This window comes from Pogoniulus pusillus, chromosome 28, assembly GCF_015220805.1.
Source record: "Pogoniulus pusillus isolate bPogPus1 chromosome 28, bPogPus1.pri, whole genome shotgun sequence".
Classification (NCBI taxonomy): domain Eukaryota; kingdom Metazoa; phylum Chordata; class Aves; order Piciformes; family Lybiidae; genus Pogoniulus; species Pogoniulus pusillus.
In genome coordinates, this window is record NC_087291.1 from 10,411,946 (window position 1) to 10,424,274 (window position 12,329).

Consider the following 12,329-nt stretch of genomic DNA (forward strand, 5'->3'; position numbering starts at 1 on the left):
CCCAGTCTGGATTTGTGTATTGAATTACACTAACCCAGGTGCAGGACCTTAATCTTGGCCTTGTTGAATGTCATGAGGTTGGCCTGGGCCCACCCCTCCAGCCTGTCCAGGTCCCTCTGGATGGATCCCTTCCCTCTAGCAAGTCAACTGTGCCACACAGCTTGGTGCCATCTGCAAACTTGCTGAGGATGCACTCGATTCCTTTGTCCATATCACTGACAAAGATATTAAACAGCTCTGGTGCCAGCACAGACCCCTGGGGGATGCCACTTGGCACTGGTCTCCAGGTGGACATTGTGCCCTTGACCACTGCTCTCTGCATGCCACCATCCAGCCAATTCCTTATCCAGCAGTGCTCCACCCATAAAGTCCATGTTTTTCTAGTTTGGTTACTAGGATGTCATGTGGGACAGAGTCAAACACCTTACTCAGGTCTGGGTAGGTAACACAGGAATGCATCCAGGCAGCTTTTGTACATTTCCAGAGAAGGAGACTCCACAACCTCTCTGGGCAGCTTGTTACACTGCTTTGTCACCCTCACAGTGTCTACTCAATATAAAAGATTTCACACTGAAAACTGCTTTTAATTTTCTTTTTTTCTTCTTTATTTTTTCTTTTAAGGAAAGCTATTTACATGGCTGATGTAAGTCTGCTCCAAAAGGAACCACCTCTGCTCTCCTGTAAGAATTCTGATGCATGTAAAGAGTGATTAAACCAAAAACCACTAAAGAAAAGCATGGTATCTTTTGTGTCAGTTTACATGGAAAGTTAGTCACTATTACAATCACTGTTGGAAACTGGGCACTGGCTCTCCAAGGAATGTGAAACAGCAGCATTAGAGATGGGGCAGAAAGTGTAGAACCCACAGATCTAATCTCAGTTTGATGCAAATGTCTTTATTTGGAGCCTCAGTGCTCATTAAGGATTGACAGCAACCTTTAATTAAGAAGACTTTACAGATGCTTGTGGCTAGTGAAGAAACCCAAGGGACAAGCACAAGCACCAGTTCACTGGTTATGCATGATGCTTAACCTCTGTCATACTGATGCCCTGGTATGGCCTAAGGTTTGAGAGGGACAAGGAGAACAGGGTGTCCCATCTAAGTCATGATGTAAATGGCATGACTCTGATATGACTCCAGATCTGGCTCCTTCCAGCTCACATAATCCCCAAAACTGCGCAACAGATTCAGCCTCTGGCAGATCCCTGTGCATCTTTCATGACTCACCCAAGGGCATGCACTGCTCATCTCCAGAGCGTGTAGGGTGAGAAATACACTAGATAGAGCAACCAGGCTGCAGCACGTGGCTGTGTCTGTGCTGACAGAGCAGGGCCACCATCAATTCTCCATGAGCTTTTCATGTCTTTCCAGGGAAAAAAAAAAACAGTAATAATAAAACAATGAAAACCAATCTGCAGTCAGTACTAGTGAGAGACTTGTGCATTTACAAGGGCATAGTATTGTCCTTCCTTTGCCATTAACTGGCTGTGGGTGCCCTGCTCAACCACCCTGCCATTCTGGATCACTGCAATGATGTCTGCAGTCTGTACAGTCGTCAAGCGGTGAGCAATGACAATGCAGGTTCGACCTTGCCGGGCATTATCCAGAGCTTTCTGGACTATCTGCACACAGATGTCAAGAAAATGCTGTTAGTGTTTTACTTGTCACAAGAACTACATCTGATTTACCTTTTCTTGTCACCTGAGCATATTTCCTGCAGATATGCAAGTCAGTGCATACATGAGATTCTTAGTCAATGGATTTCTCACTGAGGTCAGTGAGACTGAGCAGATGAGCATGAGACACTGACCCAGCTAGGTTCTTGGGCATCCAGATTGCAAATTCAGTATTTACCATCACATACAGCTAGTAGAAGCATAGATGAAGAGCATTAGCTCCCCACACTGTTTTTTACTTAAAGTTTTGTTTTTTTCTTACTTCTTTTATTTAGTAGAGGTGCACAACTTCCTAGCATGGTTTGATTCACAAGTGGAAAAACTACTGGAACACATCTCTCTTGTTATTTCACAGCTGAGCATTTGCCAAGTGTTGGTTTTATGCTACAGAAACCAACCAGCCACATACATAGACATATGTATTTCACATACTAGTCATTACTCACCTTTTCACTTTCTGTGTCAAGAGCAGAGGTAGCTTCATCCAGAAGCAGAACGGCAGGATTACGAACCAGCGCACGGGCAATGGCTATTCTTTGCTTCTGACCTCCAGAAAGTTGTGTTCCTTTCTCACCCACTCGGGTGTTGTATTTCTGGATGTTAAAAATTAAACAAGGCCTGTGAATACTCTTAGAGAAGGAAGATTAGAAAAGTAAAGTTTTATGTGAGGCTGTAAAAGTCATTAGGTATTTCCATCTTGGAAGGCAAGAACAGAGCAAGTGGTTTTAATAAAGCTAAGGTTTCATAAACACCTCTAGCGTAAATAGTTATATATACAGCCCCACATTTATACCTGGTCTGAAAATCTACTTCCCCAAAGACTAGGATAGAACTTGAGTGATACCCTCAGTCATACAGCAATATGGTGTCCACAGGCTTCTGGCCATGAGCATATGATCATGAGAGTAATTAGAGATTTAATGCTTACTGACATATGAATGAAGAACTTGATCCCCTGCTACTTGTGACTAAAAAAATCTCAAATATCATTAGTAGTAATGAAGATGAAGTATTTTTCAGCAACATCACACCACTTTCAAGTTATACAGCACTAGAGTGAACACAAACCATCAAAGCATTTTTCCTTGTTAGAATCAAATTCTTGGCAAGCAGGAAGGTCAAATGCCATGTCATTAATTTTTGATTTATTGCCCCTTCATATTTGTGAAGCAACACTCTCTGTGTGTGCCCATCCAATTAGAAATAGAACTCTGAGCTTTAGCTTATTTTTTTCTAAAAGAATTCAGTTTCTCAGAGTAACTTAAGAAGTTTCAGCTGTCAAAAAAAATACTAAAGAAATTATGGGGACTTATTTAGAATCATAGAATCAACCAGGTTGCAAGAGACCTCCAAGATCAGCCGGTCCAACCTAGCACCCAGCCCTAGCCAATCAACCAGACCATGGCACTAAGTGCCTCATCCAGGTTTTTTTTAAACACCCCCAGGGACGATGACTCCACCACCTCCCTGGGCAGCCCATTCCAATGCCAATCACTCTCTCTGGCAAGAACTCTCTCCTAACATCCAGCCTAGACCTCCCCTGGCACAACTATGTACACTATTTGTAGCTAGAATGTCCCATTATTCCCCTCCCCTGTAGGCTGTTGTATCTACTACTATATTAATGGAAGCAATGGAGGGTTTTTTTTTGAACAAAATAAGGATTTTAAGCTTGAAACACACTGATAGTTTTTAACATAAGTTTTACACTCTTCTCCATTAAGGGAAACAAAAATACATAGTTTTAATTTGATCTCTATAAGGGAGCACTACCTAGATTTTTTCCATATGATTCCAAATGCCCAGTTTCACTGTGAACATCACTCTCTCTTACCTCTGGCAGTTTTTCAATGAAGGCATGAATATTTGCTGCCTTAGCTGCTTCTTCAATCTCTTTCTGACTAACCACTCTGCTGTTGTCTCCGTACTGAATGTTTTCAGCAATGCTGCAGTCAAACAAGATAGGCTCCTGCGACACCAGGCCCAGTCTGGACCTCAGCCATTGTAAATGCAAAGATCTGGTATCAAACCCATCTGCTAACTGGAAAGAGCAACAGAAAAATGATGCCAAGTTGACTACAGAGCTCATCCACAGATACAGACTGTAAACAGGAAACACAAATTGTAATAGGAAGCCTGTTACATGTCAGATTCCCAGCTGAAATCAAGTAAACTTTGCATGCAAAATGGAAAAAACCCAGCACTGTAGATGAAATGTTTCCTTTCATTAGTTTTTAATTCTCTCTGTGTGTGTTTGCTTCCATTTGCCAACAGACAGAGCACAGATTTCAGGCTACTCCTGCAGTCTCTCCAGCCCTACTGGCCACAAGAAGCATTGGGAACCTCATGAGAAAGCCTGTCCCTGAGGCTGAACATAACAGTAAAAATTCCTAGCTGTAGGCTTTTAACTCAATTGTGAAATCTCCAAAGAGGTTTAAAGATTTTTCTACACCCATTGAAGGAGATTGCATCAAAAACCCTGTTGCAACATTCTGACAGTGGTGTAGTACTGTATCTGCATTATCTGATCTGCAATGTCTGTCTCTATGTGTTAATTCCTATCAGTGAGATTGAGATGACTTACACACCAACAAGCGAGTGACATGAACTTTATGTCCCTGTGCGACCAGGCTGTGAGCAGCTTTGAGGAGGCAACACAGTCTGACCACCTGCTCATTCTCTTCCTTGATGAGACCTGCACCCTGAGCCAGCACACTGTGCCAGCACAGGTGCCACTGGTGTGTGTGACAAATGCACAAGGCAGCCAGTGACAGGGTTCTTGAGGTTGTCTACAGCTCCACTGGAGCCATCATCTCAGTAGCCCACATCTCTAAATAAGGATGTCTTGCCAGAGATATTGCCGGGGTTGTCTAAAGCATCTGAAACCTTGGAAGATAAAGAGTTCTGTAGATTTAATTACTATTAATAGCCACACAAGTCTATTTTTACCACTTGTCCTTCCGCAGGGTCATAAAATCTCTGCAGGAGCTGAATGGATGTACTTTTGCCACAGCCGCTGCTGCCTACTAATGCCAGAGTCTGTCCTTTGTTAACCTTCAGGTTGAGTCCTTGCAAAACTTGAACTTCTGGCCTTGTTGGGTATACGAAATGGACGTTTCTGAACTCAATGTTGCCTTCAAAATTGCTCTGGAAAGTAACAGAGAGTTCACAGTATCACAGTATCACAGTATTATTAGGATTGGAAGAGACCTCACAGATCATCAAGTCCAACCCTTCACCACAGAGCTCAAGGCCAGACCATGGCACCAAGTGCCACGTCCAATCCTGCCTTGAACAGCTCCAGGGACAGGCGACTCCACCACCTCCCCAGGGCAGCCCATTCCAGTGTCCAATGACTCTCTCAGTGAAGAACTTTCTCCTCACCTCCAGCCTAAATCTCCCCTGGCACAGCCTGAGGCTGTGTCCTCTCATTCTGGTGCTGGCCACCTGAGAGAAGAGAGCAACCTCCTCCTGGCCACAAACACCCTTCAGGTAGTTGTAGACAGCAAAAAGGTCACCTCTGAGCCTCCTCTTCTCCAGGCTAACCAATCCCAGCTCCCTCAGCCTCTCCTCGTAGGGCTGTGCTCAAGGCCTCTCACCAGCCTCGTCACCCTTCTCTGCTCAAGTTCACATGCTCAAGTGGGCATTTATTAGCTTCAAGCACAATAACACTTGCAAGACTTCATTTTTACAGTGAAAGAACTGACAGGAAAGTTTGGGAAGGTGTTTTCAAAATTGCTTTTGAAGTTCTTTTACACAACATTAGATTTCATGTAGCATTATTTATGGGATTATCTGCAGATGTTAAGTTGGTAGATTCTTCTGGGCAACAGTTTTCTTCATCTCTGTCATTGATTTTTTTACTTCAACTGTGAAATCTTTAGATAAATAACATTAATATTTTTCATTTCTGACACATGTAATTGAGGCACTTCTCCTCTTGATATAATCTACAGCATTTGCTTTCCTAATCTCACACTGCAGGTAGCACAATTTGATCAAATGTAACACAAGGTCAAGATGAGCTATTAAGATAACAGAGCTGAATTCTCCAGCAAGCAATTTGCAGGCATGCAGGACAAGCTGCATTCTAAAAGACAGTGATGGTTGTTAGTCAGACATTCTAGGCAGGTAGATTTCAAAGCACAAGTGGAAGAAAGGTGGCATGAACTAAGGTAATTGACTGTCCTGTTTGGGGTAGGAGCCAGCCCTATGTGCATAATAGGGGCACCACTAATAACAGTGCTTTGACACCAGCTGGTGATGTGATGCAATAGGCTCAAAGCTTTGCTAAGTCAGAGGTATCCCTGGTATTCAAGTCCAGTTTATACCAGAAATATTTTCACTGCAGTTTTATCTTACCAGGAGCTTCTGCCAAAACTTTAAACACCTATGCTGGAGGAACTGTGTTCAAGAGGATAGGTGCTCAAAACTTTTAAATGCTGAAAACCCTGGGTATAAGCTTGAAGTTATAGAACCTGGATTATGGCTTCCTGAGTAAGTGCTACCATCTAAAACCTACATGGAAAGTTCATTTTAAACTTAGATGGATGTGTAAATGTAATCCTTCCAGATTATGTAAACTGAAAGCATTTAATGCAGAAATTTGATGAGTGCTGAAGTCAATTTCCTTAAGGACAGTTTTGGTTTAGACATGAGGCATTTTTGGAATTGTGCTTTTTTTTTTTTTTAAAGTTGTTTTGCCTTTTTTTGGTGGTTGTGGTTCCTTCTTCAGAAAATTGGTGCAAAATAGATTATTACTCAAGTTAGCTTTGAATTCACAGGAGTACATTTCATGCTCAGAATCATAGAATCAACCAGGTTGGAAGAGACCTCCAAGATCATTCAGTCCAACCTAGCACCCAGCCCTATCCAGTCAACCAGACCATGGCACCAAGTGCCTCATCCAGGCTTTGCTTGAACACCTCCAGGGACAGTGACTCCACCTCCCTGGGCAGCCTATTCCAATGCCAATCACTCTCTCTGGCAAGAACTTCCTCCTAACATCCAGCCTATACTTCCCCTGGCACAATTTGAGACTGTGTCCCCTTGTTCTATTGCTGGTTGCCTGGGAGAAGAACTTGTAAGAGTTTCCACTGTTGTAAGAAGATGGTTTTGGCAAAGCTGCTCTGTTTCTGAAGGATCCAGCCTCTCTGGTATACAGAAAGAGTAGAAAAATGCATTTGTGTTTTATCTCTCCTGTAAACCCCTACAAATGCAACACACCTGTTAGTAGAAGTGACATTGCCAGTGTTTTCCTGAAACCACTTAAGGTGTGGGTGGGTAGAATGAAAAGTATTTGGTTGAGGTCATTCAGAACAAACCTACATCTAAGGCTATGCATTTCTGATTGAAAACCAGAAATAGTATGATCCATTAAAAAAAAAAACAAATCACCACCAGTCTTTTATACAGTGCCTGTCTTTTGCAATATGCAAAAAAAATTACTTATGAATAATTTCAGGCAACAAAGCATTGCTAATGTGGTTTGCCTCAGCATTGTTTCTGAAAAACAAACCAACCAACCCCAAAACATCAATTGGCTCCACCTCAAACGCCTTACCAATTTTTCACCTTCTTCACTACAGCTGTGAGTGACAGGTTTTCTGTCCAAAAGTTGAAAGATTCTTTGAGCTGACACTTTAGCTTTGCCAAAATCTGGTGCTAGGGAAGCAGACTGACCCACGTTCGTAGTTGCAAACATGATAGAAGAGAAGACTCTAAAGAGAAAAGACCAAGCGGCATTAGTTTCAGGTAGTACAATGTATTGTGATTGTAGTGGTTTAAGGCTTATTGGAATATCCTAATAAGAGAAAGTGGTACTTTCCTCAAAGTTCAGTGCAGAATCTAACTAAATTAGATCATTGGTTGTAAAAAGAACATAATGATAAAGTCTGTATTATTCATAGAATCTACCATATTGGAAGAGGCCTCCAAGATCATCCAGTTGCTATGAGAGAAATTTTGATTGGAGGGGGGTTGGAGGTTCCCAACCCACCACAGTGTTCCTCATATGTAAAACAAACCTTTGGGATAAAGGTCTTTAGCTTCTTTATGATATTCCTGGAGTTCCTCACACCCCTGAAATGTCATCCAGTACAATGAAGTTCTATTTGTGCCTATAACTACTTTATAGATGAGGGGGTGATGTCACATCACTTCTCTATGTAATACTCTCTGCCTGGAAGGAACGTTAAACAACAAAGAGCTCCTCAGAGTAGGCATCATGAACACAGCCACAAGCTTTGGGCATTCACTGCCCAAAGGTACACCTTTGCCCAAAGCAGCCCTTCTGCCCAAACTGCACTCCCAAGCAGAGTGAATTGCTGAACCTCTGTGCCCTGTAAGGGGATGAGATCATTTGCATGCATTGATATCATCATCCCATGCATTGATTTTCAAAAAGCCAAACAAGATTTTACAAAGCATACTCACATAAATACATTTTCAAAGTTGGTCAGACAGTGGGCAATGAGCCATGCCCCAAATCTGAAGACTGCTGCATTAATAAAGAATTCAGCAGACTGAGATACTCCATAGGTAAATCCATACAAAGGGGCTTTTGTCAGAGCAAGCCTGATAAAGGAAGAGACCATCCATAAATAACTTGTAAAACACACAGCAGACACTGGCTGGGAGGGGGATGATGGACAGATTTCTGGGTTAAAGTTCAAGAAATACAGCTCACCCCTCCTAAAACCACAACAGATCAGCCCAGAACGTATTAACGCCCTCAAACAACCCCTGCCAGAGCCCAAAAGCATCCTGACACAGAAGTGCCCTTAGGACAGAAAGCAATGAGCTTCCTCATCCTCAGTTATGCTAGCCTGTATCTCTTCCTTTGCTTTTCCACAGCAGGGCAGGTCACTGGGGCAGTTAAACAAGAAAATGTAATAACTATGATCCTTTTTATTGAGAAAACAAGCAGGCTCCAGCCCAGCCTCAGAGCTGCCTGTGGGCTTCTGCCAGGTTTCCCCATCTGAGCAGAGCCCTCTCATCCTGATTCAGTGCAGGGACATATTGCTGGATATCCCCACAGAGATTCAGACTAAGCCTCTATTTCTCAATCCTTCCTTTTGGAGAAGTTTCATTTTGTGCAGATAATTGAATGCATGCTGTAATCAGAATATGGAGGACTTTCTGACCTCGTGGTTTAGGATGCTCCCTGAGGAAACAGAAATCTCCTTTCTAGTCTGAGCTGTAAATCAGAGACCTTTGACAGCCCAGGCAAGCATCCTGGCCATATCTGGTGTATTACCAGTTCATCATACACTGAGTTTAACATTGTGTTGGCTGAGAACAGATTATACAATGCAGAATTTTCAACTCCTTCTGTTACATTAGTTATTTTGAAGGAAGAAAAAACCCACAATATTAGATTTTTTTGCTATCTTGTTTAAATAAAATGAAGCCAGAAAAATCTGACATCCCTGGTGATTCAAATGTGTTTCAGTGGAGACAGGTCAGTGCAAAGCAGCTGGTCAAAAAAGGGAAATAGATGAAGTTCATTTGAAGGTTTCACAGTCATGAGGGGAATAAAACTGGTTTATATTATAAAGGGTGTGGTATGGGAGTTAACTGCCAGTTCCTGAGTTAACCACTGTCAATGCAATACACTGAAATGGAGTGGTTGTATGTCCTGCACTACAAGCATACACAGGCAAGCAACATTCTGTAATGGACTGTGCATAGCAGAGAATTTGCATAATAAAAAGATAATTCCCATAAATATATTTTTTTTTGCTTTGCATTTAAGAATGTGTATTAAAATATACCAAGTGAACAAATTTCAGAACCAACATCATTTACATAATGTCCTTTCCAATCATTTGGGTATTGGATAGCTCGAAAGACATGAATCCACAATGAATCTGAAAGGCTAAAGTGTACAAAGACAGAATGACAAAAATAAATATCCCACCTGTATGGACCATCCAAACTAGTAATATATCTTTCATAAAATGTTTCTTCCCTGGTCAGTGAAGCCACAGTTCTGATGTTTTCAACAGATTCTGTTGCAATCTAAATTGGGAGATAAATGAAATGTGATATAGTTTCTAACAAATGCTATCCATAATGTTATCTCCTAAACACTTGGTCTCCTTCCTGCACTTACTATTTGAGATCAGAAAACTCTTGCCTGAGAGGGGAGATTGAGGTTTATTATCAGGTTAAGCAAAGTCCAGAGAAATGAGATTGTTCACTCCACAGTCACAAGACAAGGTGGAGCTGAATCCAACAATGTATTTGAGTTGAGAACCTTGGACCTGCACACAGGAAGCATCAGCAGCTCCTTTGCTCCAGGCTGTGGATTATGATCCCAATGAATTAAACCCTAATTATTAAAATAAGAACAAATCTCAGTCGTTTGGGCACAGTTTGCACTTACACATGGACTACCTTCTCCTGAACAGTGCTATCATGTGAATGAACACAATGCCCTGAAATTCTTGAGAGCATTAATGGTTTGCATTCTATGATGAGACAAAAGAATAGCAATGTCAGAGCTTGGTGGCTCAGCCCTGCAATGATTCTGGCCACAACACTGAGCAGTGTAGAACTACACTTCTTACCCTAGGCATAAGGCACACCAGTGCCAGTGCTGCTGCTGTTAACAGTTATTTCTGCCCAGATATCTGCTATGGAGGCTTTCAAATGCATTTTTATAGCCTAATTTACAGATGGTTTTTATTATCTGTGTTTTGCTTTTCTTGGGGATATATAAACATTCCTTTCATCTCCCATTCTGTCCTATCCTCTCCTCTCCCATCTTGATTTATCTTGGATAACTGAGTCAGCTATAATATAGCTTACTTAAAGTGATCTCACACCATAGCCCCGTAGTTAAAATTGGAGAACTTACTCTTCCAGCCTCTTCCAAAGCTTTTTGATCTTTTGCAGCATGACCAGACATAGAGCTAACGTTCACGGCATTTGCAGCAATATGGAAAGGAACGCAGGCCAGGACAAGCAACGTTAGCTGCCAGTCGTAGACAAAAGCAATAATGATGGCAGTCAGAAGGGTAAAGACAGTCATAGCCACCAGTCCAAGTCGGCTTCCTGTTGCCTAAGAAAACCCCAGAAACCCCCAAAAATCTGTCATTAGATTTTTTCTTTGTTACTTACGTCACCGCTTCCAATTGCTGCACAGCCAAGGCAGTGTTTCAGCTGGCACATGAACCCATGCATGGTCACGTGTGCAGACATCATGCTTCTACTTATGTAACTGTTCCTAGATATTCCTCCTACCTGCCAGCTTTCAGGCCTTCGAGCAGTCACAGAATCATTCAGGCTGGAAAAGATCCTTGGAGTCGTCAAGTGTAAACATCAACCCTACTCTACAAAGTTCAACCCTAAACCATATCCTCGAGCACCACACCTAAACAACCTTTAAAGGCATCTAGAATTGGTGACTAACTGCCTCCTTGGGCAGCCCATTCTAATGTCTGACCACTTTCCCTTAGAAGAAAAAATTCCTAATGTCCAGTTTAAACCTACCCTGCTGCAACTTGAGGCCATTGCCTCCTGTTCTACTGCTAATGACCTGTGAGAAGGGAGCAGCATCAACCTCTCCACAAGGTCCTTTCAGATAGGTGTAGAGAGTCTGAGCAGGTGGGCTTGGTGATTATTTAATGAAATAGTTATCCAGAACTTCTCATACTGCCTGAGGTACAGAAGAGTGGGGCCACTGTCACGGTAGGACAGACTGGTAGTTGGGTTCCCAGCATTAAGCAAAAGGGCCTTCATTCTGACAACAACCATCCACTAACCCATCCCCCCTGATGGAAACTACTCATTGTCAGGTTCTCACACTACTGCAGCTGGGGCTGAGTTCTCAGGAAAAACATCTGGATTTGGCCACCCTGCAGAAATGCTTTATCTCAGTGGGATAACAAGTGAGGAGAAATATGAATTCATACTGAAGACCTCCTGTCTCTTCCCAGCCCATGTAACCTTTCCATCAAGAACTTTTAAACTGAGAGGTGATTAGCATCAAGCATCCGGGTGGGCTCTGGTCTGCAGAAAGAAGGTCTGAAAACAGCTTTGTGGAAATACTTCATCTTCCAAAATTTGGCTTGATGGAAAAAGGGAAAGAAATAAAAAGAGACTTGGGCGGAAAGCAAAAATTCTTCTCCTTTTTGCCAAGGACTTTCCTGCCTTGAAAAGGCTTTTCTTGTTCAATAAAATTTAAAATAGTAATAATGAAACCAATGCCAAGGTGAATTGTTGCCATATGTTCTAGAGGCTGCACATAAAGATGGATTTGGAAAACTTCAGCTAGCACAGCATGCTGCTTACTTACAGACACTCTGTAGTGCTCCAGAAAACACAATAGCTTTGGAGAGCAATTCATGCCCTTAGTTGGCCTTTTTAGTTAGAGAACCCTGTGCACACCTCCTTGCTGCTGCTTTGACGTAGTTCAACGTCACTGAAACAAACCGGCACTTTGAAAGTTCAAGGTGACTTCAGTTTTGCCAAAGGTTATTTTCTCACTCAAAGCTCACAAGTTAAAATGACAGCAGAGCAACAAAAAAAAGTCTGTGAAGACTGAAAAATATACATCAAAGCCCTTTTAAACTCAGCAAATGGTGAAGAAAACAAAACTACCTTTAAAAAAAAATAATCTTTCCCCCTACAAGTTCTGCAGTGAT

General features: G+C 42.1%; 1 protein-coding gene across 1 annotated transcript in view; it reads right to left on the minus strand.

The window, feature by feature from the left end:
- Window positions 1-581: 581 nt before the first annotated feature.
- Window positions 582-12,329, minus strand: part of ABCB5 (ATP binding cassette subfamily B member 5) — a 37,125-nt gene continuing 25,377 nt past the window's right edge. The window contains exons 22-29 of the mRNA XM_064167242.1: window positions 10,541-10,744; window positions 9,599-9,699; window positions 8,113-8,253; window positions 7,241-7,397; window positions 4,627-4,824; window positions 3,512-3,718; window positions 2,124-2,270; window positions 582-1,623 (exon numbers count right to left, since the gene is read on the minus strand). Coding sequence (XP_064023312.1) covers window positions 1,426-1,623; window positions 2,124-2,270; window positions 3,512-3,718; window positions 4,627-4,824; window positions 7,241-7,397; window positions 8,113-8,253; window positions 9,599-9,699; window positions 10,541-10,744 — 1,353 coding nt within the window. The 3' untranslated portion in view covers window positions 582-1,425. The remainder of the gene's footprint in view (window positions 1,624-2,123; window positions 2,271-3,511; window positions 3,719-4,626; window positions 4,825-7,240; window positions 7,398-8,112; window positions 8,254-9,598; window positions 9,700-10,540; window positions 10,745-12,329) is intronic.